Below are 26184 nucleotides of genomic sequence, written 5' to 3'. Positions count from 1 at the left end.
TAGGGTGCTAAAGGGATTTGGGGCCACAAGAAGATTAGACCAAGCTGGGAGAAGAATTATGGAGAAAAGAACTCAGTTGTCCAGAGTGAAGGAACATATAAACCTAAAACCCCCGTGGCTGGCATGGCCACCCCACTGGTGATGGAGGGGTGATATCGGAGAGCTATAGACTCCCTCAAACAATGGGGCAGGGGATCCAGGCAGAAAGAACCCTTTAGGCTGAGGAATTCAGAAACTCAGGCCTCACAGAGTCACCAAGGGCTTTTATAAAAGGAGGCTTTAGGAAGGATTGTCTTGACTACAGAGTGGAAGAGGAAGGCTTAGAGGAGAGGAAGACAAATCAGGTTTCCAATGCTCTTGAAGGGAGACAGGGGAGGGTGGTCCTAGGAGAGGCTGGCCACCATTGTCAGGACCGCCCCCTGCACACAGAGGAGAGGGCTGCAGGAGACCTGGGGGCTCCGGAGCACCACACATGCTGCCAAAGATTCCAGTTGGGTGAGAGTTGAGAGGGGAGAGTTCAGGGACGGGCTGTGGCAGCATGCTAGACTGCTCCTTCCTGACGGAGGACTACGGTCAGAAATTCTAGCCGAATACACATTTTTTCATCTGAATTTTGCCAACACCGGTTAATTTTCATCAAGGAATTCTTTTCTGGTGTAACTCCATCAAGCCAATTTCATTCCTTAATCAGTTTTCTCCATGGAGCAGTTAAACCATTTCTGATGTTCTCCCTTATTTTCTTAAGGATTAGCTCTTTCATGTGTAAATTTAACAATAAAGATTTGGGTTTTTTGTTTTGGTCAGAAATTTTAGTAAGAGTTTTCCCACACCCGGTTTTAGATCTCATCAGTTCTATTTTTTTCTAACGTGTGTTTCCATCAAGTTGCATTTTCCCCATTGTCGTTGGTTGTGAATTTATCATGTGCTATTTAACCATGGTTGGTTTAGTTGGGTGTTGATTATTTTTAGCAGTAACATTCATGGGAAGACCAAAACATCCTCAAGGTCAAAAACAGTCCTCTTCTTCCCAGAATTCCTCTTCCTTCTAATCCCTCCTCTCCGCTTCCCATCAAAGACTGGTTCTGAAAGGAAAGGAATAGTGGACTTTTCTGGGCAATGGGCTCTGGAGCCTCAGAGCACCCAGCCACACTTCCTAGCAGCTAACTTCATTATTTTAAGTGTGGGCTCCAAGCCCAGCATGGAGCCCAATGTGAGGGCTTGAACTCAAGACCCTGAGATCCAGACCTGAGCTGAGATCAAAAGTCAGAGGCTCAACCAGCTGAGCCACCCAGGCACCTCCCTAGCAGCTAATTTAAATCCATCCTGCAACAGTTTGATATGTTTTCCTTGTTTTAGGGCTAAAAACACAACTCTCTGCCCTGTATTCTCTGAATTGTTACCTCTTCCCTGGCTTGTACTTGAGAGGTTTTCTGTGACCTCTCCCTTCCCTTCCCTCACCCAAGGCTTCTCCGGCCTCAGCCACCCCACTTCCATCAGCCCAGGGCCATGGCGATGGGTGCTTTCCGATGCCTCTAGGGGGTGGACAGTAATTTAAGGGAGGTTGGTGGGGGATCCTTGCCACAAGGGACTGGAGTGAACTTAGTTTCAAGATCTAAAATTTCTAGAAACTTTGAAATCACCAGTACTTAACATTTTGAGCACCGTTTACAAATCTTAAAATCGCTTTGTGACGTTAGGAATCATTTATACCTTGATGAACTGATTATGTTACCAATGACTGTTTTTGTTCTGTTTAGAGCTGCAAAAGCTGGGGAGTGAGGAGGGAGCTTTCTGGATTCGGAATAAGGCTAGGTGATGGTAGTGGTAATGCCCTCAAGAGACAAAAAAGTGTCTTCATGAATTTTTCTGATTTCAAATCTCTAGTCTTCAGTTACACTTGAAGACCATCTGTATCCACTCCCTTCCATAGCCCACTGGCGTGTTGGGGTAGCTGGGCAGGCCCCCATCTTGTGCTCTGTGCTGCATGTCCTGTGCCTAGACTGGACATGCGTTCTGGAGCCATGGCTCCTAGCTGGCACAGTGCCTTGTGCTCACGACAGCTTCACTGAAATGAATCAGCCATTTGGTTTCTTCTTCTCTCCCACCTCGAGCCCTATTTGAATAAGCTGAAAGGGTTGAGGATAGGCAGTGGGGGACCAGGGTGGGCAGTATGGCGGGTAGAGAGTGGCGCTGAGAGTCAGAGAAGTTTAGGAAGACCTCAGAAGGAGCTAGTCAGTCTTCGGTGCTCAGGCTGAGACGTGAAATAAACTAAAGAAAACTGGAATGACTTCAAGGAAAGAGAAAAGAGAAATGGTAAGATCCAGGCTGGTCCCTGAGGAATATGGAATGTGTCTGCAGAGCCCTTGAACTCAGCCCAGGCGGAAGAAGAGGAGGCTACTTGCAGAAGGAGATCTCGAGTTGCCCAGCACCGGCCCCCTCCCCAGGACAACTTCTCAGTCTGTAGGCATCCTCGCTGTACCCCGCCTCCTCACTGGCTCACCTGCAGTGTCAGGGAGATGAGGAGAAGGGCTTATTGCCCCTTCCAGAAGTGCTTTAGGATGAGTGACCTAAGTGCGAGGTACTTACCTTTCACGGAGAGGTGGAGGCGGTTGAACACTTTGGGAGGCTCAGCAGAGTGAAATCACCGAGGCACAGGCAGAGCGCGGGGCAAGTGCTGCTGGAGAGGCCGCACCTGGCACAGGGGCATCAAGCGTGAGCCGGACACTGTTGTCCAGAGCATCTCTGGGATGGCCCTACCTCACTCCTCACCCTGTGACCCTGTCACACACATGGGCTCCAGGGACAGGCCCTCATTAGCCTGCCCTGGAGCGGCCATGGACAAAGCTCCCACGCACCTTACTCTTTCCCGCTGACTTAGGAGGTTGTCACGAAACGGGACAGTGAGCTGCACACAGAATTGGGTGTAACTGAGCGCCCTGAAAGCTCCAGGCTGGTGGGTGGCGCTCCCCTTCTCCCCAGGCTGAATGCCCCCCGGAGAGCCCGGGTGTTTCCACAGGCATTGTTGCCAGAGAGTGACGTCTGTGTAGATCCACTCCTCATTCTTTGGTGTGGTTGGAAGGGAACAATTGCAAGCATTTTTATAAGCTTTGAGCTGAGTGTACTATTAACCAGCTCTAATTTAATTTATCAACTCTTTTTCAGTGAAGTACGGCCTTGCTAAGGAAGAAGGGCCCACTTCTAATTCATATGAAATGCTTACTTGTTTTTATTCGTGTTGGCTGTATCCATTTTTAAAATTAGGGGGAAATATACATATATTTACCCAGTGATTTGAGGTGGGCCCACATTTTTTAAATTATAGCTTTTTTAACATTAAAAATACAGGTTTTTAAAAATATATATCTTTTCTTTCAAATGAAAACCAAGGATCTGGTTTCATGACGGGTCAACGAGGAAAATACATGCACCAGGGTTGTGACTGCGTCTGTGGGGGTGTCAGCCTGAGGGAGCTTGGTCTGCAGGTACTTTGGGGAATCATTCGTTCCATATGAAAATGGCTAGAAAATTAAGAAAAAGCAAATTACTAATATTTGAAAGGTCTCCCCCCCCCAACTATTTTTAGAATTTCAAATGATATTTTTATCCTTTACCTTCAGACCTGGAAAATTTTTCCACCTCCAGACAGAAAGGGCTCTGTTCATCCCAAGTGGCCACTTTTCACCTGTTACCACCTTTTTGCCCAGAGAGCTGATGAGGAGTGGGGGAGCTAGGGATTGCCTTGCAGGAAAAAAGAAAAAAATGAGAGATGAGCCCAAATAGAGACCCAGGTCTCTAGTTTCCTGATGAACATCGGAGAGTCCCATCCATCCACCTACCAGACTGTTTACTTGGAGAGACATCACCAAAGGGACTATTTACGGTTGTGCCAGGTTCTGGGTGGGGCTAAGGCAGAGCTTCTCTGCCTCAGCACTGTTGGCATGTGGGGAGGCAGAGGTATCATGTGCATCGCAGGGTAGTTAGCATCCCTGGCCTCCACCACTACCTCCTCTGACTTGTGACAACCAAAAATGTGTCCAGAGGCACCCAGAGATAGCGTTACCGCCCCCACCCCACCGAGAGCAGACAGAACGGGGTTTCCTGGACCGAAGAAGAGTGAACTGGGAGGGGCGCAGCCACGGTCAGAAACTTGGTGACTCACAGGGGAGGGTGCAGGGAAGGAAACCCCAACCTCTCTCTCTTTCTCCCCTCCAAATTCTGTGTTCCCTCCTCATTGTATAAATCCTACCAAAAGGCAGGTGTGAAGGAAACCTGGGTAGTACAGTCCATAAAGTCAGCCTCCCGGGGCACTGAGTGGGAGGCTAAAGGACAAGGACACTGGGAGGGGGGGTATGATTATATGAAATTAATCAGCTTACTCATCCATCCGTATGTGCATTCAGCATTTATAGTCCACTTAGCAACATGGTCAAGAATATGGGCTCTGGAGTCAGACAAGCCTGGGTTTGTATCTGGCCTGATCACTAATGTATGAGTGACTTCTTTAACACTTAATAACCTCAAATGTAGAATGGCAACAATAATTCTGTCCGTATGTGCCATGAGTCTTGCAGTCTTGGAGGTTTCCCATTGGGGAAACACAAGTCCTAAGTGAATTGCTTAGTACATGACTCTAATCAAGTGCCAAGCGGATGGTATCTGCTATGTGCCCGGTGCTGCTTCATGGTGATCGTGGGAAAAGCAAGGACATGGGGCTCAGCTACAGAATGTCCTCTCTCACCATGTGTCAGCACACGGAGTGCTGTGCAGATATGAGCAGAGAAAGGTCACAGAGGGCTAGAAAAATCCAGACCACAGGACCTGAATTGGGTGCCAGTTGACGAGTAGGTCTGGCTAAGTCAGGATGAGGAAGAAGATCTGTCAGACGGTGAGGGGTGGGCGGGGTGAGGAAACCGAAGCCATGAGAGTTGGAGGAAGGGGAAGCCCCGGGGGAAGACTGGTGAGCAGGCAGCTTTGGTAGATGGTCTTGGTCTGTGATGATGAGGGGCTGGGTCTGGGCCAGCTGCCTTCTTCGTACTCAGGTGGGGGAGTCACAGACTCAGGCCTGCAGGCGTGAGGTGGGAGCTATAGGGTGGTTCCCAGACTGGATGCGCTGATGCCTCCTGGAGAGCATAAACGTTGCTCTGCTCCAGGCGTCTATTACCACATTAAAACGCAGCCCTAGGACTCCAGGTTCTAATTTTCTGAATTTTCAAATGATGCTAGAAACTCAGATTTTTATGAGAAATCTCCTGAAATTTACAAATCAGATAAGCCATACCAGACATGTGTGGAGACCAAACAGTTTATTTGCACCCCTGTTTAGATGCTTCTGAGGGGCCCTTTGGGGCCTTAGAACTCTTGAGCTGTGTGTTTGGCTGGGCTCTGCCTCCTTGTATACTGTCTTTTAAATAATAGCTCCCAGGGCTTTAAAAAAAATAATAACAAAAAACATAAAACAGGTACCTGGGTGGCTCAGTCAGTTTGGCCTCCAACTTGGGCTTAGGTCATGATCTCATCTGGTTCGTGGGTTCAAGTCCCGCATTGGGCTCTGTGCTGACAGCTCAGAGCCTGGAGCCTGCTTCGGATTCTGTGTCTCCCTCGCTCTCTGCCCCTCCCCCACTCATGCTCTATGTCTCTGTCTCTCTCTGTCTCTCCCTCAAAAATAAATGAACAACAAAAAGCAGAAAAACAGTAGGAGGAAGCATTCCCCTCCAGACTTAATACCATGGCCAGGTTGGGAGGGCAAGGGAAGGGCTGACTGTAGCCCCCGGGCATGGACTTGGAGCCTTAGGTGGGCAGTGGTCTGTGCTGTATGTGCTTCTGGCACTTGCCCCAATGCCTGCCGGCGCTGGGGCTGGGGCTGCCCTTGAGAGCACTGACCAGCACATGTGGTTCTTCTCTGATGAAATTTCTTAAGCATTCAGGTAGAGAACAGAGGCTAGGGTCACAAATACCCATGTTCCCCCACCCAGACTTCCTGCTGGGTTCTTCAGAGCTGGAGATGTCCCCTCTTTTCTTTCCTTAGGACGCAGCCCTTCCTCTGGGCCATTTGTTTCCGGTAAGGGTCATTGGGGAGCTCTGTCTGGTGGTAAAGGCTGAGAACATGGCCTTTGGTATAGCCATGAAGTCCTGTCCCTGACTGCCACGCCAGGAAATCCCGCCTCTGAGTCCTGGCTCTGCCGGCCCGAAGAGCAGAGAGCCGCGGGCTCCCGGGCCAAGGGTCAGGAGAGGCAGCGGGCAGAGGGGCTCCGGCTGCCTCAGGAAGAACTGAAAGGTAGAGTCAGCAGCTGAATCAAGCTTCGGTCCCATACTTGTTTCTCATGACTAATTAAAATCCAGGCTCTTGCTCTGCTGAGGGGAAGTAAAGAAGTATATGGAGGAGATCAAAAATAATGAAGTGATCTGGGAACAGCCTCATGCAACCTTAAAATATTTTTGCTCAGAAAAAAGAAGGCACAGTAGTACTCCCTCACGCAAACACTGCCTTTGCCTCCCCATGCCTGCTCCAGCCCGTCTGGCCCTCCGGCCTCACCTCCACCTCCCCTGGCAGACACCCCTCCTCAGGGGCAGGCCTAATCTCCCTGCGCCTCCCTTTCATCCCAGCCCTTTACCCTTGGCCCGCCCAAGTCCCCCCTCCATGAAGCTCCCTCCTCCCACTCCGCATTCTTTTTTCCTTTTCTATTCTTTCATTACTGCTACTAATGATATCATCAGTCCCCGTCATACACCATCTTAGACTGCCTCCTGACCCTTCGTATGTGTCAGCTCGTCTCTGACTAAAGTCTTCTCTCTCTGAGAGAAGGGACTGGGGTTTTCCTCATGTTTCTCACAGTGTCCCCCACACAGCAGGTGACAGTAAGTACTTATAGGAGAGAGAAGCTTGACTTGATGGGTGAATGGGTGGGTGGGTGGACAGAGAGATGGTTGAATGACAAGGTTGAGGGAATCTCACAAATGCCCCAAACGGGGTTCTCCAGATCTAGGGGCAGGGGACAGTCAACCCATCTCCATATCCTCCTTTCCATTTACTGTGCTGACCTGTGCTCTCTCGGGAAGGAGGCCTTAGTCTAGAAGGCATCTTCCCCATGACAGTTTAGAATCAGACGGTGCACTTCTAATCCATGGTCTGAAGCGGTTTTCAGGGTTGGCACGTGGAACAAGTCGATGTTGGCATTTTCATTTTAATCGGTACGGTTGAAGACCACCTCAAAGCCTGGGGCTTGACGCGCATCCAGCCCGCTGTGGGAAGCCTGTGTCTTTAGCTGCCAGCCCCGAGGTGGGCCTCGTCACAGAGGTGGGAAAGGAGACCGACACGGGGCTGAGGGACTCCCCGTGCTCCCCTCAAGAGCGTCAGCAAGGAAGGCCTTCCGTTAGCCAGGCGCATGCCGTGGCCGGAGAGCCCTGGAGCGGCTGGAGCAGTGGCACCAGGAAGTCCCGCCGCAGCAGCCCTGCAGCCCTGTGTCTGCCCCCCTCCCCTGCAACCCAGCTATCCATTCACAAGGGTGGAAGGCAAGGATTAACTAGCGCTAAATGCTGATTCGTTGGGTTTCCAACTCACTTCCAAATGACTGGATGCTAATCCCCCTCATGCAGGCCTACCGCAGACGGGCGTGTGTAACAGTGCACCTCGGCCATCTGAAGAGGGGTCCACGGCTTATTTCACGCCAGCCTTGGCTGTGTAGCCATTGGGAGGCAACAAGTACTTCTCTCATGCTGACTTCTCTCCCCTGATTCCTGCAGCTCTTGGGATCCAGACCGGTCCACTGAGCACCTGATGTCTCATTGTTGCCTGAGTTTTAGCCTTCCCTGCCCTCTCAGACCACTACCTTCTTGCGGACGGGACTTGTCAGCTACTTGCCTTGCTTTTCACACAGTGCTCAGCACAGTGCTGCCACATAGCGCACCCTCAACACCTACTCCCTGACTGTCTGGTGAAGGGCTCCCTCCTCCAGGAAGCCTTCTTAGGGCCCTCCCCACCTGCCCAGCAACCACTCATCTCTGCAGAGTCCTCTGGCGCCTGAGGCCCAGGCCCTGCAGACAAGCATGAGGGCTCCAAGTGTTTGTCCAGGCTCAGATATTCTGTGAGCTTTTCCAAGGCCTGCATTGTGCTCAGCAGTTGGAACCAACTTGTGCACATAGAGATATTTATTTGTTTATTTTACATTTATTTATTTTTGAGAGACAGAGTGAGACAGAACACAAGCGGAGGAGGGACAGAGAGAGAAGGAGACACAGAATCCAAAGACAGGCTCCAGGCCTTGAGCAAGCGTTCAACACAGAGCCCAATGTGGGGCTCGAACCCACAACAGTGAGATCATGACGTGAGCCGAAGCCAGATGCCCAACCAACTGAGCCACCCCCGTGCCCCAGAGATTTTTTAATAGAACAGTTTCACTGAGATACACCATACACACACCACACAAGTCACCTGCTGAAGGGGTGCCATGCACCAGGTTGAGCGTATTCATGGAGTTGTGCAGCCATCACCACAGTCAAGTTCAGCCATGTTCGTCACTCCGAAAGAAACCCATGCCTTTAGCAGTGCCCCTTCATTCTCCTGCTATCAGTTTCCTGGGGCTGTCGTAACAAATTACCGTGAACTTGGTGACAGTTTCTGGTCTCACAAGGCTGAAGTCCAACATCGGGGTGTCAGCAGGGCCACACTGGAGGCTCTGGGGAAGAACCCTGCTCTAGGGGGTTCCTTGCCTCTTCCAACCTCTGGAGGCTGTCCGCGTACCTTGGCTGGCATCACTCCAGTCTTCTAGCTTCACATCACCTCCTCCTCTGGGTCGCTGCCTCTCTGCTCTCTCTCCTTAGGACATTTGTGATGGCATTTAGGGTCACCCAGATCATCTAAGATTGTTTCCTAATCTCAGCACCATTAACTTAATCACATTTGCAAAGACCCTTTTTCCAATTACGGTAACATTCATGGGTTCGGGGAACTGGACATAGATATCTTTTGGGCAGCCATCTTTTAGCCTACCACACTCCCTATGCCCCCTAGCCCCAAATAATTCACATAGCACAAAATTTACCAAATTAAAGGGTACAAGGGCACCTGGGTGGTTCAGTCAGTTAAGCATCTGACTCTTGGTTTCACCTCAAGTCCTGATCTCATCATTTTGTGGGTTCAAGCCCCACATCAGGCTCTACCCTGACAGCATGGAGCCTGCTTGGGATTCTCTCGCTCTCTCCCTCTTTCTCTGCCCCTCCCCCACTTGCACAGTCTCTCTCTCTCTCTCTCTCTCTCTTTCTCTCAAAATAAATAAACTTAAAAGGTATTTAAATAAGTGCACAGTTGTACACATTTTAGTATATTCACAGGATTGTGCAACTATCACCACTATTAAATTCCAGAACATTTTCATCAACCCAAAAAAGACACTATTTCTCTCAGCAGTCATTCCCCACTCTCCCTATTCTCCAACTTCTGGCAACCACTAATCCACCTTTTGTCTCTATGATTTGCCTATTCTGGATATTTTAGCTAAGTGGAATTATACAATACACAGGGTTTTGTGTCTGGCTTCTTTCACTTTGCATGTTTTCAGAGTTCCTCCATATTGTAGCATGGATCAGTACTTGATTCCGTTTTATGGCTGAATAACCTTCTGCTGTATGGATATACCACATTTTATTTATCCATCCATTTTGATTGCTTTTGGGTACCAACTATTAGGCACATTCATGTACAAGTTTTTGTGTGGACATATGTGTTTTATCTCTCTTAGATGCCCAGAAGTGAGCAAAACTTTTGAGATTGTTTTCCGAAGTGACTGCACCATTTTATATCCCCATCAGCAATGTCTGAGCGTTCCATCTTCTCCATACCCTCACCAAAACTTATTGTCTTTTTTATTATAGTTCTCCTAGTGGTTGTGAAGTGGTATCTCACTGTGGTTTTGATTTGCATTTTCCTGATGGTTGATGATGTTAAGCATCTCTTCATGTAACTTATTGGTCATTTGTGTATCTTCTTTGGAGAAATGTCACTTCAGATCCTTTGTACATGTTTTCATTTGGGTTATTTCTATTTTATTATTTCAGTTTTTTAAATGTTTGTTTATTTTGAGAGAGAGAGTGCACACACACACACACACACACACACACACACACACACAAGCTGAGGAGGGCCAGAGAGAGATGGCCTCCAAGCCTGGCTGGCCTGCGTGGTCAGCTAAAAAGTTCCTCTCCCCACTCTCTGCCTCCCTTCACAAGGCATTTGACTAGTAGAGATCTGGGTTGGTCTGACTGAGGTGGCCTAGTCCAGGGCAAGGTCATAAAGAGGAAACTTGGTGGGATGCATCTGGCCCCTCAAAGAGATTTAAATCCAACTAATTCTCCCCTCCCCCATGCAGCCTTTTCCCCCTTCCTTTTTCGTCCTGCAGAGTCAGTATTTGGACGGTTACAATTCTCTCTGGATCCGCCTCCAGCCACATCGTACCGCACTCCTCTGTCATGCCTGTCTCTCTCCTGCCACTTCCTCAGCACGAGTCGTGACGAAATGGTGCAGGACAGGGGATATGTGTCCCGTCGGGTGGGGCAGGGGCAGCGCTCTGGGCTTCCTGGCAGCATCTGTGGTCACTCTCGTGTGCTCTTAACGGAGCCAACAGGAGTGTTGCCTGAGCTGCAGGCAGGGATTTTGCTGGTGGGCGAACCCTTTCTTTCCTGTGGTGTTTCCAGTGCTTGCCTTGAGGAGACTGAGAGGGGAGCAGGCAGTAAGTCAGGAGGTCGATTTTTGTGAAAGGTTCCACATAAGCTGCACAATGCTAAGGACCTTGATCGAGCCTTGATCGTCTTTCTTAATATGGCCCCCAGCTGGGAGCTTTCCTCTGTGAATAGGAGTGATAAAGGCAAGTCTGACTTCATCTCCATGGGGTGCTGGGGGTGTTCCTCCATTGCCTCTGCTCTGAGGCCCACTCAGCCCACTGCCACCACAGCCAACTGGATCCGTTACCCAGCCTCCATGAGCATAGCTTCCTCATTTGTTAAATCAGGTAGGGATTTGATGGGCCAGTGTTCATTCTTATCAACAATAACCCTACTTAACCATTTAGTGAATGCCCGCTTTGTGGCAGCATGTCATTAAATCGAGTAGCAGTAAAGGAAAAGATTTCATGATCTCCAGAGCCATACACTGGAATGTTCTGAGCCTCTGCTATATGTTTAATCCTCTGCTGGTCTTTGTAGTTTCAGTTCTTTGAGACTTGAAGGATGCCAACTAATTGTACCATCTCCTCATACAGATTCTAAACCATCTGAGAACAACACAGAGAGGCAGGTAGAGATCGAAATCGAGATTGTGGGGGCGTCTGGGTGGCTCAGTCAGTTAAGCCTCTGACTTCAGCTCAGGCCATGATCTCACGGTTTGTGGGTTCGAGCTCTGTGTCAGGCTCTGTGCTGACAGCTCAGAGCCTGAAGCCTGTTTTCAGATTCTGTGTCTCCCTCTATCTCTGCCCCTCCCCTGCTCATGCTGTCTCTCTATCTCTTAAAAATAAGTAATCATTAAAAAAATTTTTAATCATAAAAATAAAAAATAGAGATTGTATTGTAGGTAAAGGCTAGACCAACACATGGCCCAGGCCTAGACCCAAAATGCACCTTTGCTCCCTACTTCTCTCCCATCCCTCTCCCCTTTTTCTGTTGCCCAGGTTAAATCCAGGCCCGGGGAGAGAGGCCCTAAGGAGCAGCCATCTCAGGGGCTTAATTTGGGGCTGGTGACATCAGTCTTTTAGCTGCTTCCATGAGTCTAGGCTCTGCTGGGTGGGCTCCAGGTGGTACTGGCCCCGCTGCAGGGTCACCGGCCCTGCTTACCTCACTGTGAAGACCTGCATGTCTAGAATGTTGGTGCTGTCTCCAAATCTGAGCTCCACATGCACCAGGAAATGTTTTGCCCATTCTGATTCTTTATAGCCACTTACAGCTCTGTGACTGTACCAAAGTGGGTCAGTCTGAGCCCAGGATCCCTCACCTGTGAAGTAGGGATGGCAATACCCAACTGAAAGGATATTGAAGGAACGGACAGAAAGTACTTGGTTAGGGCCTGGCACATAATGGGCCCTTGGGGCCCCTCCTGTATGTCTGGGTCAATACCGTGAGAGCTCACAGCTTTCAGTCCAGACTTGGAGCTTTCTCCCTGTGTGCTGAGTGGGTCGCTTTGGGGGCCAGTAGGCAGGACCAGGTCTCTGTGCTGGAGTTGGAGATGCAGATTTGGGAAGGATGGGGCCTCAACAGAAGTGAGTCATCACAAGACCAGCCCTGGTGCATGGATGGATCCAAAGAGGTTCATTTTGTGGTGGGATTTCCATCCCATGTTTCAGACCTCCTCCAGGTTGGGGGTGGGAGGGCTGGGCTGGTCAGCAGAAGTGTTAACAACCCAAGCCCCCCTTCAAATCCATATTTAGGATGGTCTAAGGCAAAATGATGAAGTAAGCAATGGTTTCCCCGGGCACTGGCTCCCCTTTCCGCACCCCATTCTACTCCTTCAGCTCCCTTTCCCAGCCAGCTCGGAAGATGAGTGTCTGAAAATGAATTCAAAAAGGGCAGCAAATGTGACCCGTATCAGGCTCACCACCCATTGTTGTACAGCCTGTAAGCTACAAACGGTTTTTATGCTTTTAGATGGCTGGGGAAGAAAACCAAAAGAGTCTTTTATGACATGTGAAAGCCACCTGAAATTCAGATTTTACTGGAACCTAAATAGAAGTGTACATATGGTCCAGGGCTGCTTTCAGCAGAGCTGAGCAGTTGTGACGGAGACCTGAAGACCCCCAAACGTCTGAGATATTTATTATCTGGCCTTTTAAGAAAATGTTTGCTGATGCCCTGCTCTAAAATGTAAAGAGATTTAGGTGTCATGTGGTCAGCAAGGTGTGCTTTCAGAGGGAAACCAACAGAATCCAGCAGGCATCGGGGCAGGCCTGCAGGGACGCTTTCCTGGTCTCCCTCCAGTTACGCCAGAGGGCCTGACAGGAGGTAAATGTCTCATCTTGTAGGTGGACTTGCTTCTGACCACACAGGGCTCGGGGGCATGACTCACTCTGGCCTTGTAGACAGCAGGACTCAGAAATGGGTTAATAATCTCTGAGGAGCCTCACCCACCAGCCTCCCTGGAGGCTGGAGGCTGGTGGTAGTGATTTAACCCGAGGCCCTTCATGTTCCAAGTCCTTCAGAGCTTCGGTGGTGGGGTAGCCCTGAGCTGCACGTTCACCACGCGCTTCTCTCTCGTTTCCACAGATTTTGCCTTCTGCCAGGTGGATGCCTCAGTCGCACTGACTCTGGCCCTGGCTGTGCTGTGTGACCTGCTCCAGCAGTGGGACCAGCTGGCGCCCGGCCTCCCAGTCTTGCTGGGATGGCTCTTGGGAGAGGGTGATGACTTCGGGGTCCATGTGGAAAGCATGCAGCAGGTAATCCTAGGGTCTCAGGGCTGCGGGGGTGGGGCCGGAGTGTCCTAAACATCCTGAGTGCAGCACATTCGGCTTACTTGGGCTCCATGTGCCCGCTGAACGTGTGCTTCTGGATGCTCAGGTCAGATCAGTGATCGCTAAGGAACGTCTCGGAATGACCGTGGCAGCCTGCCAGATGCTGCTGGGGGTCCTGGGGGTGCTGGGGCAGCTCTCATGCTGGCTTTGAGGGTTCCAGTGGTCAGTCTTCAGATCACTAGGGGAGAGGACTTTGAAAGAAACTCCTTGCTTTCTGAAGTCAGTGAGTGTGGCGCTTACACTCCCCAGCTGCCTAACTAAAGCCAGCAGCCATACCTGCTCCACACCCAGGACACCCTAGACCACCTGGCCCTGGTGGCCGACGAGACTGGCATTTCTGAACTCCACAGGAAGGTAACAATTGGGAAGACAGTCCTTGGCAGTCCACCACCCGCAGGGCGGTCACAGACAGCAGACTGAAATGCAACTCCAGTCCTCATGGGAAAAAGGGCTGTTTACTTAGCCTGGAGCTTTAGTCTAAGGGACAGGCTTCATGTTTCCCACACACCTAGGGACTAAGGAGGTGCTCCCAGGGAATGTAGCAGGAGGTGACACCCTTGCATTCCCCCTTGGCCTTGCTGCAGCTCCATGAGACCTCCCAGAAAGGAGCTTATACCTAGAGTGCCAATTTTTGCAACAGTCGCCCAGGGGACGCCTCTAGATCTCCTGATGTGGAGGCCAGCAGGGATCACAATTGCCACCACACAGGACTGTATATATTTGATACTTTATATTTTTTAACATTTTTATTTATTTTTGAGAGACAGAGCATGAGCAGGGGAAGGGCAGAGAGAGAGAAGGAGACACAGAATCCGAAGCTCTGCACTGTCAGCACAGAGCCTACCAACCATGAGATCATGACCTGAGCCGAAGTCAGACGCTTAACCAAGTAAGCAACCCAGGTGCCGCAATATTTGCCAACTTTAAAAGCTGCCACTGAAGGATCTGGTTTCCAGTCAGCCTGCAAATAGGTGCTGAATGAGAGCCCTCCCCTTGGAACAGGTCTTGGCATATCATCAACAACGGGAGCATATTAAGAATAAATCAGGCGGGGGGCACCTGGGTGGCTCAGTCGGTTAAGCGTCCGGCTTCGGCTCAGGTCATGATCGCACGTTCATGACGTACTGACGGCTCGGAGCCTGGGGTCTGCTTCAGATTCTGTGTCTCCCTCTCTCTCTGCCCCTCCCCACTCATGCTCTGCCTCTCTCTGTCTCAAAAATAAATAAAACACTAAAAAAAATTAAAAAAAAAAAGAATAAATCAGGCGGTTTAGACAGAAAGATCGAAGAGACAACCACGAACTAGGGCAAAGTTCAGTGAGAAGTTTCATTACACGTAAGACCACTCCTTCCAGACAGAGAAAGATAGCTGTTTTGCCTGATATGTAAAAGCAGCACATAGTCAAGCAAAATGAAGAAACAGAGAAATATGTTCCAAATGACAGAAGAAGACAGAACCTCAGAAAAAGGCTGCCGGCTTGAGATTCTTTCTCCCTCCCTCTCTCCACCCCTCCCTAACTCCACGCACACTCTCACTTTCTCTCTCTCAAAAATATGTAAATAAACTTTATAAAAAGAAGAAAACTGGAAAAACTACATATATGTGGAGATTAAAAACATGTCACTGAACGACTCTTGGGTCACAGAAGACATCAAAGGAGATATTAAAACACCTAGAAACAAATGAAAACAGAAATAGGACATACCAAATTTATGGGATGCAGAAAAAGTGGTTCTAAGAGGAAAATTCAAGGATAAATGCCTATTATTAAGAAACAAGAAACATCTCAAATAAACAGCCTAACTTTATATCAAAGAACCAGAAAAAGACAAATAAACAAAACCCAAAATTAGGAGGAGAAAGGAAATAATAAAGATCAGAGCAGAAATAAACTAAGTAGAGACTAAAAAGACAATAGAGGATACCAATGAAACAAAAACTGGTTCTTTCAAGAGAGAAACAAAGTAGGTAAGTCTTTAGCTAGACTCACCAAGAGAAAAAGAGAATTTGAGTAAATAAAATGAGAAATGAAAGAGGAGAGGTTACAACTGATACCATAGAAATGCAAAGGATCATAAGAGACTACTATGAACAATTAATATGCCAACAAACTGGACAAATGAGAAAGAATGGATAAATTCTTAAAAACTTGCAATCTTCCAAGACTGAATCATGAAGAAGTAGAAAATCTGAATAGACCAATTACTAGTAAAGAGATTGAATCAGCAATTAAAAACCCCCCAACGGACAAAAGTCCAACACCAGACAGCCTCACTGGTAAATTCTACCAAGCATTCAAAGATTTAATACCTAGCCTTTCAAACTCTTCCAAAACATTGAAGAGGAGGGAACATTTCCAAACTACTCCTTTTAGGGGCGCCTGGGTGGCTCAGTCGGTTAAACCTCCGGCCTCGGCTCAGGTCAGATCTCACGTTCGTGGGTTCGAGCCCCGCGTCAGGCTCTGTGCTGACAGCTAGCTCGGAGCCTGGAGCCTGCTTCCGGTTCTGTGTCTCCTTCTCTCTCTGCCCCTCCCCCCTCATGCTCTGTCTCTCTCTGTATCAAAGATAAATAAAACATTAAAAAAAAAAAATTCAAACTACTCCTTTTAATAGGCCAGCATTGCCCTGATACCAAAACCAGACAAGGACACCACAAAAAAGAAAAAAAGGATGAATGAAAGAAAATTACAGGCCAATATCCCTGATGAACATAGATGCGAAAGTCCTCAACAAAATATTAGCACACTGAGTTCAACAATACATTAAAAGGATCAATGGGATTTATTCCAGGGATGCAAGGGTGGCTCAACATCCACAAATCAGTCAGTGTGATATACAGTATTAACAAAATGAAAGAACAATCATGATCATCTCAATAGGTGTGGAAAAGCATTTGACAAAATTCAATATCCATTTATGGTAAAAAAATAATAATAATGCAGTGGGTACAGAGGGCACATATCTTAACATAATGACGGCCATGTGTGATGAACAGCTAATACTCAGTGGAAAAAAGCTGAACACTTTAACCCTAAGATGAGAAACAAGACAAAGATGCCCACTCTCACCACATTTAAAAAAAATTTTTTTTAATGTTTTATTTTTATTTTTGAGAGAGACACACAGCGCATGAGCTGGGGAGGATCAGAGAGAGAGGGAGACAAAGAATCTGAAGCAGCTCCAGGCTCTGAGCTGTCAGCACAGAGCCCAACACGGGGCTCAAACCCACAAACCGACTCTCACCACTTTTATGCAACATAGACTTGGAAAGCCACAGCAGTTACACAAGAAAAAGAAAGAAAAGGCATGTCAATTGGAAAGGAAGAAATAAAACTCTCACTACTTGCAGATGACATGACACTATATATAGAAAACCCCAAAGACTCCACCAAAAAAAAAAAAAAAACCCCAAAAAACATTTTATAATAGGTGAATGAATTCAGTAAAATTGCAGGATGCAAAATACAAAAATCTGTTGCACTTCTATATGCTAATAACAAAGCACCAGAAAGAAATATCAAGAAAATCCCATTTATAATTGCATAAAAATGAATAAAATGGGAATAATTTACATTTCTCTAGGAATAAATTTAACCAAGGAGGAAAAAGACCTATACACTGAAAACTGTAAGATATTGATGAAAGAAATTAAAGATGACACAAATAAATAGAAAGATATTCCATGCTCTCAGATTGGAGGAATTAATATTGTTAAAATATCCATCTGCCCAAAGCAGTCTACAGATTCAGTGCAAACCCTGTCAAAATTCCAATGGTATTCTTCACAGGACTTGGAACATATATTCTAAAATTTATAGGGAACCACCAAAGACCCCAAATAGCCAAAGCAATCTTGAAAAAGAAGAAACTATAGTAATCAAAACAGAATGGCATTGGCACGAAAAGAGACCCATAGAACAGAATGGAGAACCCAGAAATAAACCCATGTATATACGGTCAATTTTAGACAAAGGAGGCAAGAATATGCCATGAGGACTGGATAGTCTCTTCACTTAAAGGTGTTGGGAGAACTGGAGAGCCACATGCATAAGAATGAAACCGGACTACTTTCTTACTCCATACACAAAAATTAACTCAAAATGGATTAGAGACTTGAATGTAAGACCTGAAACTATAAAACTTCTAGAAGAAAACACAGGTGATAAGCTCCTTGACATCAGTCTTGTTGATGTTTTTGTGACTCTGACTCCAAACAAAAGTAAAAAATAAACAAATAGGACTACATCAAACCAAAAAGCTTCTGCACAACCAAGGAAACCATCAACAAAATGTTAACTGGACTTACTGAATGGGAGAAGATATTTGCAAATCACATATTCAATAAGGAGTTAATATCCCCAAGAATAATAAAAGAACTCCTACAACTCAATAACAACAACAACAAATCTGACGATTAAGGGGCACGTGGGTGGCTCAGTCAGTTAAGCATCTGACTCTTGATCTCAGCTCAGGTCTTGATCTCAGGGTCATGGGTTTGGGCCCCACCCTGGGCTCTGCACTGATTTTTAAAAATCTGAAAACTGTGGTTTAAAAAATGGGCAGAGGATCTAAACATTTTTCCAAAGGAGACATACAGGTGGTCAACAGATACCGGAGAAGATGCTCAATATCACTATCATCAGGGAATTACAAGTCAAAATCACAATGAGATACCACTTCACACCTGTCAGAATGGCTAGTATCAAAAAGACAAGAAATTAGTGTTGGCGAGGATGTGGAAAAAAGGGAACTCTCGTACCCTGTTTGTGGGAATGTAAATTGGTGAGCCACTGTGGAAACAGTATGGAGTCCTCATAAAATTAAAAAAAGAACTACCATGTGCTCTAGCAATTCCACTGCTGAGTATCTATGCAGAGAAAATGAAAACATGGGCACCTGGCTGGCTCAGTTGGTAGAGCATGCAATTCTTGGTCTTGGGGTTGAGAGTTTGCACCCCACAATGAGCCTACTTTTAACAAACAGGGGCTGCCTGAGTGGCTGAGTCGGTTGAGCATCCTGACTTCCGTTCGGGTCGTGATCTCATGGTTTGTGAGTTCGAGCCCTGCATAGCGCTCACTGCTGTCAGCTTAGAGCCCACTTTGGATCCTCTGTCCCCTTCTCTTCCTGCCCCTCCCCGCTTGCACTCTTTCTCTCTCAAAAATGAACAGACATTTAAAAATGAATAAATAAATGAAATATTGGGGCGCCTGGGTGGCTCAGTTGGTTAAGCATTCAACTCTTGATTTCAGCTCAGATCATGATCTCATAGTTCACGGGATTGAGCCCCATGTCAGGCTCCACGCTGATAGCACAGAACCTGCTTGGGATTCTCTCTCCCTCTCTCTCTGCCTGTTCTCCCTGTGCACACATGCATGGTGTCTTTTTCAAAGTAAATAAATATTTTTTTAAAAAGTACAGGCACCCAATTATAAGATAAATAAGTCATGGGGATTAATGTATAGCATAGAATATAATCAATAAGATATTCACTCTGTAGAGTGGCGGATGATGACTAGTCTTACTGTGGTGATCATTTCACCATGTATACAAATGTCATTCTGCTGTATGCCTGAGACTAGTGTAATATTCTATGTCAGTTATACCGCAAAAGAAGAAGAAAAAATAAAAGAAGGAAGGAAGAGGCCCCTTGGAAGCTGAGCGTTTAATTATGGAGAATGCTTATTCATCAGCACTGGAATAGCTAGGGGCTCCCCATGGTTAGGTCTGAAGGTGAAGCATTTGCAGAGAATCAGGGCCCCTCCCAGATATTTGCTGCTTAGAGAAAACTATCAGCCCCCTCCAGGTGAGTCAACAGAAAGGGAAACTGAGGACCAAGACAAGTAGCAAAAGCATCTTGTCAACCGAAATCTGTATCTATCCACCCATGTCTGACTCAGTGGGCCCTCTTGACATACCCAACAGGCCAAGAGTTCAAAAAGCAGCCTGTTTATGGGAAATTTGGAGACAAGATTAAGGGTCTGTAATCAAATAAGCTTGAAAATCCCTAGCATTACAGAAAGTTGGTTCCATACTCAGACTAGTGCCTCGTGTTTGGTAATCCTTTGCTCCTCTTCTGCTGCTGAGATTTCTCCTCCTCCCCCCTCCCCCCTCCCCCCCTGCTCTCTGATTCCTAGAGGCACCTTTGGGTCTAGGGCCCTCTCCCACGTTGAGGTTCCCTTTTCAACAGCAGGCCCCCAAAATATCTTGGCTTGAAACCACAAACACATCTTTATCAAAGGTCATGTTAAGTCTGGGGAAGAAAATTCCTCCCTGGTGGAGAAGTACAGCAAAATGAAAATAGAAGGCGACCCTCCAGGCTGCCAGTGGCATGTATATATATGTGGGTGCCGACAGGCAAGAATAGGCCGCCCTCGGGAGGGGGAGGGGACACACCTCCTCCGAGTCCCGACTCGGGTCTGTTTGGGAGCCTGTCTGGGTCCCCTGTAATGCTGACTTTGGGCTTTGTCATTCGGTCTAGGTGGAAGACTCCCTGTTTGAAAAAACCGAAGTCAACTTTTGGGCTGAGACCCTGACCTTCGTGAAATACCTCTACAAGCACCTCTTCCGTCTCCTTTCCAAGTCCAGCGGGTGTCCCCTCAGCCCTGAAAGCCTCCGCCATCTTCACAGGACAGCATCAGAGCAGTGCCACCTCCTTTCCCGGCTGTTCAAAGAACTGCCACCAACTGCTGTATTTTTAAAGACAGCAGAATTCACAAGACTGCGCATCCAGGAGGAAAGGACCTTGGCTTGCCTGAGGCTGCTGGCCTTTCTGGAAGGAAAGGAAAGGGAAGACACCCTTGTTCTCAGTGCTTCAGAGTCTCCTGCAGAAGTGAATCTGTTCACTCTTGCAAGAACAGAAACAGCTTGTTGAAGAAAAACTTCTGGGGGGTGAGGTGGGGGTGGATTATTTCCCCACTAAATCTGCAGGAAACGTGTCAAACATAAATTCAAATATTTTCTCCCCTTCATGAGTCTAGTCTTCTGTCCCTTCCTACAAAGGAATTTTTCTTCAGCTCACTCATTCAGAGGAGCCTGGTTTATTGCAGCTACTGTAGGAAGTGCGGCCACCACGTTGAATATTTACTCTGTTCCCAGGTGCAGGCCACCTGCAGACCTGAATTCGCCTTTCTCTTCCCCCACAGCCTCAAACCTCCAGGCGTAGCCAGCCCACATTTTCTGTGAATTGACTGTACTGGGTTTTAACTCATGACTTTCTCTCCTCTTTTCCATTGGATAGAAAAGTTGGATTAGTTGGCAAACAGCCTATTGGGTGAGAATTCCACATTTTATTCCATTTTAGCTATGGCAGAAGTATGTTCCAAATGCTGGATCCGGGGAGAATTATAGATCAACTTCATAGAAATAGTTTTGTTTTTACGATCTACATGTGCAGGTCCCACAGTGACCATCTGATGCCATCTGATTTATTAAAAAAAATAATAAAGCTCCTACCCACCAAAAATGTTTGTGGTAATGCTAAGAAACTTGATTTTGTTTGCCACCCAGTGAAAGCATAGACCCTTAGCTGTTAAAAGGAAACCCATGGAAGGGAAAGCCAGAATAAATACTTTGTTCAAGTCCTACGCTGCTTACTGTCGTTTTCTTGGTGACAATAAAAGATTCTCATTTAAGATGTCAGAAAACACAATTATCCATTTCAGTGTTTGAATCTAGCAACCTTAAGGTTTTTCTGCCGTTTCCAAGCCCAGCTCAGTTCTCTGCCTTACACACCCAGCAGGTGTCGCTCTTGCACACGTTTTGCTTCATTGGCTTACCATTTTTTTTACTTCTCATTTCAGAATTGAGTGTTACTTACAGACGGCTATCTTGAAATTCATAGCTTGGATTGGCCAGAGCCTCATCCATATTCATTTTTCATCGGGTTATCGGAAAAAGCCATTTTAGTAGTATATAAAAGTTGGTCCAGCTTTCAGGGAGTGTAAATATTTTTAAATATTCTTCAGGTGAGCAATCACTTGGAACTATTTATTGATGTTTGAGGGTCTGAAGGGGCAGTTTAGAGGAGTGAGAGTTTGACAGCATTTCCTATACAGAAAAGCTCATATTTCAAATGTGTTTCTCTTTAAAAGAAAACCACCTAACACTAAAAACACAGCCATACTGGAAGTACAGAAAAATAGCTCTGTAGGAAAAGGCAGGGAAAGGAGTAAACTTAGAATCTAAAGTTTTGTCCTAAAGAGAACAAGCAATTCCCTAGGTAGTTTTGCACTATTCAGCTCAAAATGTGTTTTGGTGATCCTGAATTAATTAGGATCCTACATAGCCCACACTTGATGGAAAGTTGCCAGTCTAACATTTCTTTTTGTTCTGAGAAGACCTGACTGGGTGAGAAGTCAGGAAATTGGCATAATGCAGTGATGACCACGGTTCAAGAACTATGAAACTGGCCCCAGCAAAGCCCAGCTCCTTGGAAATGGCCAGCATTCCTTTTCTCTCCATTTAAAATGAAATAAAAGCTGTTATATAATAATTTAGCACCTTAAAGTAGCAGGTGCTCAGTACCAAAACATGCACCAGGATCCTTCCACCAAACCTGCAAAGTGGGTGTTCTCATGGCTGCCAACTGGGAATTATCCCGGATTTTGATGTTGGCTGGCTGTGGCCAGCCTGGGAGGACAGGAGGGACAGATGTTTCTACTGGTTTTGTATTTGAAATCTTATTACTGACCCAAAATAGCAGCGAAATGGCTATTTCACACTTGCCTGATGCATTCCCCGGGGAATCTTAGAATACTACTGTCAGGGCTAACCTCAGACTCCCGCGTTTGGGGTCATTTCAACAACGAACAAAACAACAGTTGGGGTTCTTGAGTGCTCCGGGCTGTGTCAGCCACAGTTGCCCAGCACTGTCTGGGGGCCAGTGCAGGCTCGGTGGTACAATCACCCAGAGTGAAGCAATCACATCTTCCGGGGTCATTGCCTTTGGCTCCAAGCTAGAGGGTCCGAGATTTGGTGCCCCTCAGGTCTGCATGCATGATTCTGTGGACCTCTACCCATCTGGCCACATCCAGAGACCTGGCTATCTCCGTTTTTATATTTTGCCAATTTGTATGGATTTTTTTTACCTGCTCATCTGTTACACACCTTAACAGATAACGCATTTGCACCTTGGCAAGGGTGAGAGATGAGTAAAGCAGGAATTATCTTAGTTTTACAAGGAACCCAAGTACCAAAGAGATTATGTGATTTGCCTGAGATCACATGGCTTGGAAGGGGCAGGGCCTAAACACCAACCCTGGGTTTCTGGTCCTCTGCGGACTCTCTCTGGGTGGGTGCTTAGGGAGTTTCAACGGGGAGGGTATCTGCATGCAACCTGAACTCTGAGGCGGCAGTTCTTGTGGCTCACTATCCTCCCCCCCTTCCAGGTTAACGAATGGAAATGACCACGAGGAAACAGCAAGAAATAAGATCAATTTGGGAAGGGGGCGTGGGTTGCTTCCTTCCCTAGAGGGAACTGGGTCTTCCAACTTGGGCCCAATTGCGGCCTAAGCTGCCAGGTGTGAGAGATCATGGGCCCGCTCCAGGTTTTTGGTAGCATATGCTTAGATGCGGAGTGATAAGTGTCCTGGACCAGACCCCAGATCTGCCCGACCCGGCTGTCAGCGGCTTTTGCCTAACTGGGCGCTAGGGGGGGCTGTCTGCCCCATACGCTGAGGGCGCCAGTTGGCAAAGGCGTTACCCAGCGCAGGGCTTTGGGGTGTGGGACAAGTGAGAGGGGGGTAAAGGAGGGCAAGACCACCTTGAGCGAACTCGGTGCCCTGCCCTGCCTGACCGCAGGTCGGCCTCAGCCCGAGCCTGCGTGCGGCGGCCCACAACTAGCTAAGGAAGGGGCGGCGCCCCCAATGGAGGAAAGGGGCCTGGAGGGCACTCCCGGCCTCGGCTGCGGCGGCCGGGGAGCCTCAGTCGGCAGCTGCACCCCATCCCCTGAGAGGACTGGGGAAGGCCGGGCTGACCGGCGGACGGACGGGGTGGCGGGAAGTCGCCTCCAGGCCTGCGCAGCTCTCGTGGCCTTTCCTCTCGTCCTCCCAGCCGGCTCCCCCGCCCGGGACGCCCCGCGCCACTCCGCGCCTTTGGCCCTGGCTCAAGGTCTTGTGATGTGATTAGCAAAGCCAGCGCCTGTCCTCAGATACTCAGCCCTGCCCTGCAGGCCCCAGCACTCAAGCCTTGTTTACTGCAGCCTGGGCGGGGACGGGGGCGGAGAAACGGGCCCAGGCTCCTACGGGCGAGACTGCCGCGGCAGCCGCCCGCGTGGCCGCTCCCGCCCCCACCCCCACCGCGTCTCCACGTGCAATGGGGATGGAGCCACCACCCACCCGACGCAGGCCCTGAGCCCCCGCCTCCCGGCCGAAACACCCTCTGCAAGCCAGCCGGGCCGCGCGGACGGTTGCAATATTCTCGCATTTTGCAATTCCCGCGCCCAGTATAAAGCCGAAGAGTGGGAGAGTAAAGCTTCGCAATTTCGCCTAGCAGGTTCCGGCGCGGGGAGACACGTCCAGGGCTGCAGAATCCTGGTCACTTTAAATGTGCAGGGGATTTCCAAAGTGCAGCCCCAGAGGAAGGGAGTCTTATCTTCCCGCCGCCTACCAGCAGCACCCATCAGGGCCGGCCTCTCCACGCCGCCCCAGGCGCCCCGGCAGCCTGCCCCGCCCCAAGGCCTCTCGCCCCCTCCCCCAGAGAAAAAAATTGGCGGCGGCCAATGGGAAGCCATGAAGGCGCTTGACGTCCGCGAGCCGGCGGGCGGCGTTGCCTGGAGACCCCGGCGGGGTCAGCGTTCTGTCCCCTCCTCCGGCACGCCCGCCTAGCCGCTGCCGCGCTCACGGGCTCTATATAGGGCGCGCGCTCGCGGGCCGCGGAGTTCCAGCAGTCCGCGAGCTGTCGTCGGCTCCGCGCCGGGGGGGGGGCGGGCCGGGCACCCCGGGGCGCGGAGGAGGGCTGATTGCTTCTCTCTCCATTCCCCCCACTCCGCATTCCCGGGCACCTTCAAGCCAGTCCACGCTGCTTCCCTCTCCCTCTGGTCCCCCGGCAAACTTTCGGTTCCTCCCCCGCCCCTCGCCCGTTATTCGTCGTGGCTCGAACCCGGCCGCGCCGCCCCGAGGGCTCCTCCGGACCTCCCTGCCTGCAGCGCCGACCATTACAGGATCCAGAAACATGTCGACCACACTTCTGTCCGCCTTCTACGATATCGACTTCTTGTGCAAGGTACGCGAGGGAGGAAGGTGGGAGGAAGGGGGGCAGGCAGGAAGCCCCTCGAGTTTTCAGACTTTGCCTCTGCCCTCGGCTTTTAGGGCGCCCCTCCCCACCTTGACTTTGGGGTCGGGAAAAACCCTGGAGTTTGCTGTAGTGTGTGCTCGTGCCTTGTGGGCGGGGAGACGGAGCTGGAAGGAAGGGCAGGAGGGAGCCGCGTCGCTGTTTAGTTTCTCCGGCGCCGGCCTCGGCCACGCTGCCCCGGGCTTCCCGGACGGGGTTTGCGCCGCCCAGGCTGGCGGCCCACGGGCTGAGGATCACATGTCCGAAACCAAGCGCGGCCTGGGGTGGGAGTCGACTCCTCCCAACGCGAACATGATTCTTCTGCGCGTGGAGGGGTGGAGGGTGGGGGCTGAATCGAAATCTGCAAAAAGGAAGAAGAATCAGAAGGCTTGGAAGTTCCTCTGCAACTCGCCCCAACTCTTCCCTCCCTTCCCATATTTCATCCCGTCCTCGCCCCCCTCCTTTTGGCAGACGGAGAAATCCCTGGCCAACCTCAATCTGAACATGCTGGACAAGAAGGCGGTGGGGACGCCCGTGGCCGCCGCCCCTAGCTCGGGCTTCACGCCGGGCTTTCTCCGACGGCACTCGGCCAGCAACCTGCACGCACTCGCCCACCCTGCGCCTAGCTCCGGCAGCTGTTCGCCCAAGTTCCCGGGCGCGGCTAACGGCAGCAGCTGCGGCAGCGGGGCGGCGGGCGGCCCGGCCTCCTACGGCACTCTCAAGGAGCCGTCAGGGGGCGGCGGCACGGCCCTGCTGAACAAGGAGAACAAATTCCGGGACCGCTCATTCAGCGAGAACGGAGAGCGCAGCCAGCACCTCTTGCACCTGCAGCAGCAGCAGCAGCAGAAGGGGGGCGGCGGCTCCCAGATCAACTCCACGCGCTACAAGACTGAGCTGTGCAGGCCCTTCGAGGAGAGCGGCACGTGCAAGTACGGCGAGAAGTGCCAGTTCGCGCACGGCTTCCACGAGCTTCGCAGCCTCACCCGGCACCCGAAGTACAAGACGGAGCTCTGCCGTACCTTCCACACCATCGGCTTCTGCCCCTACGGGCCGCGCTGCCACTTCATCCACAACGCCGACGAGCGGCGGCCCGCGCCATCGGGGGGCGCCTCCGGGGACCTGCGTGCCTTCAGCGCGCGTGACGCGCTGCACCTGGGCTTCCCTCGGGAGCCGCGACCCAAGCTGCATCACAGCCTCAGCTTTTCAGGCTTCCCGTCTGGCCACCACCAGCCCCCGGGGGGCCTCGAGTCGCCACTGCTGCTCGACAGCCCCACGTCGCGCACGCCGCCGCCACCGCCCTCGTGTTCCTCAGCCTCCTCCTGCTCCTCGTCCGCTTCGTCCTGCTCGTCAGCCTCAGCGGCCTCCACGCCCTCGGGCGCCCCGACGTGCTGTGCCGCGGCCACGGCCGCGGCGGCCGCGGCGCTGCTATACGG

General features: G+C 49.7%; 2 protein-coding genes and 1 long non-coding RNA gene across 7 annotated transcripts in view; 2 read left to right on the top strand and 1 right to left on the bottom strand.

Annotated features, from left to right (window-relative positions):
* THADA (THADA armadillo repeat containing) overlaps positions 1-21126 on the top strand; it is a 316857-nt gene extending 295731 nt beyond the window's left edge. For all 3 annotated transcript variants that reach the window (XM_029937259.1, XM_029937256.1, XM_029937258.1), the window contains 2 exons: positions 13240-13409; positions 19962-21126. In XM_029937259.1, coding sequence (XP_029793119.1) covers positions 13240-13409; positions 19962-20354 — 563 coding nt within the window. In that variant the 3' untranslated portion in view covers positions 20355-21126. The remainder of the gene's footprint in view (positions 1-13239; positions 13410-19961) is intronic.
* LOC115289760 lies at positions 3222-4008 on the bottom strand. Its single transcript, XR_003907790.1, has 3 exons — positions 3837-4008; positions 3612-3738; positions 3222-3518 (listed from the first exon to the last, which is right to left on the bottom strand). It is a non-coding gene; the product is annotated as an uncharacterized LOC115289760 (long non-coding RNA).
* A 3219-nt stretch (positions 21127-24345) lies between the features above and the next one.
* ZFP36L2 (ZFP36 ring finger protein like 2) overlaps positions 24346-26184 on the top strand; it is a 4372-nt gene continuing 2533 nt past the window's right edge. For 2 of the 3 annotated variants that reach the window (XM_029937254.1, XM_029937253.1), the window contains exon 1: positions 24710-26168. In XM_029937254.1, coding sequence (XP_029793114.1) covers positions 25010-26168 — 1159 coding nt within the window. In that variant the 5' untranslated portion in view covers positions 24710-25009. The other variant, XM_029937255.1, reaches the window with a different exon arrangement.

Source organism: Suricata suricatta, chromosome 4 (genome assembly GCF_006229205.1).
Source record: "Suricata suricatta isolate VVHF042 chromosome 4, meerkat_22Aug2017_6uvM2_HiC, whole genome shotgun sequence".
NCBI classification, from domain to species: Eukaryota; Metazoa; Chordata; class Mammalia; order Carnivora; family Herpestidae; genus Suricata; species Suricata suricatta.
Note: the sequence above shows the minus strand (reverse complement) of the source record. Positions and strands in the feature narration are given on the sequence as shown.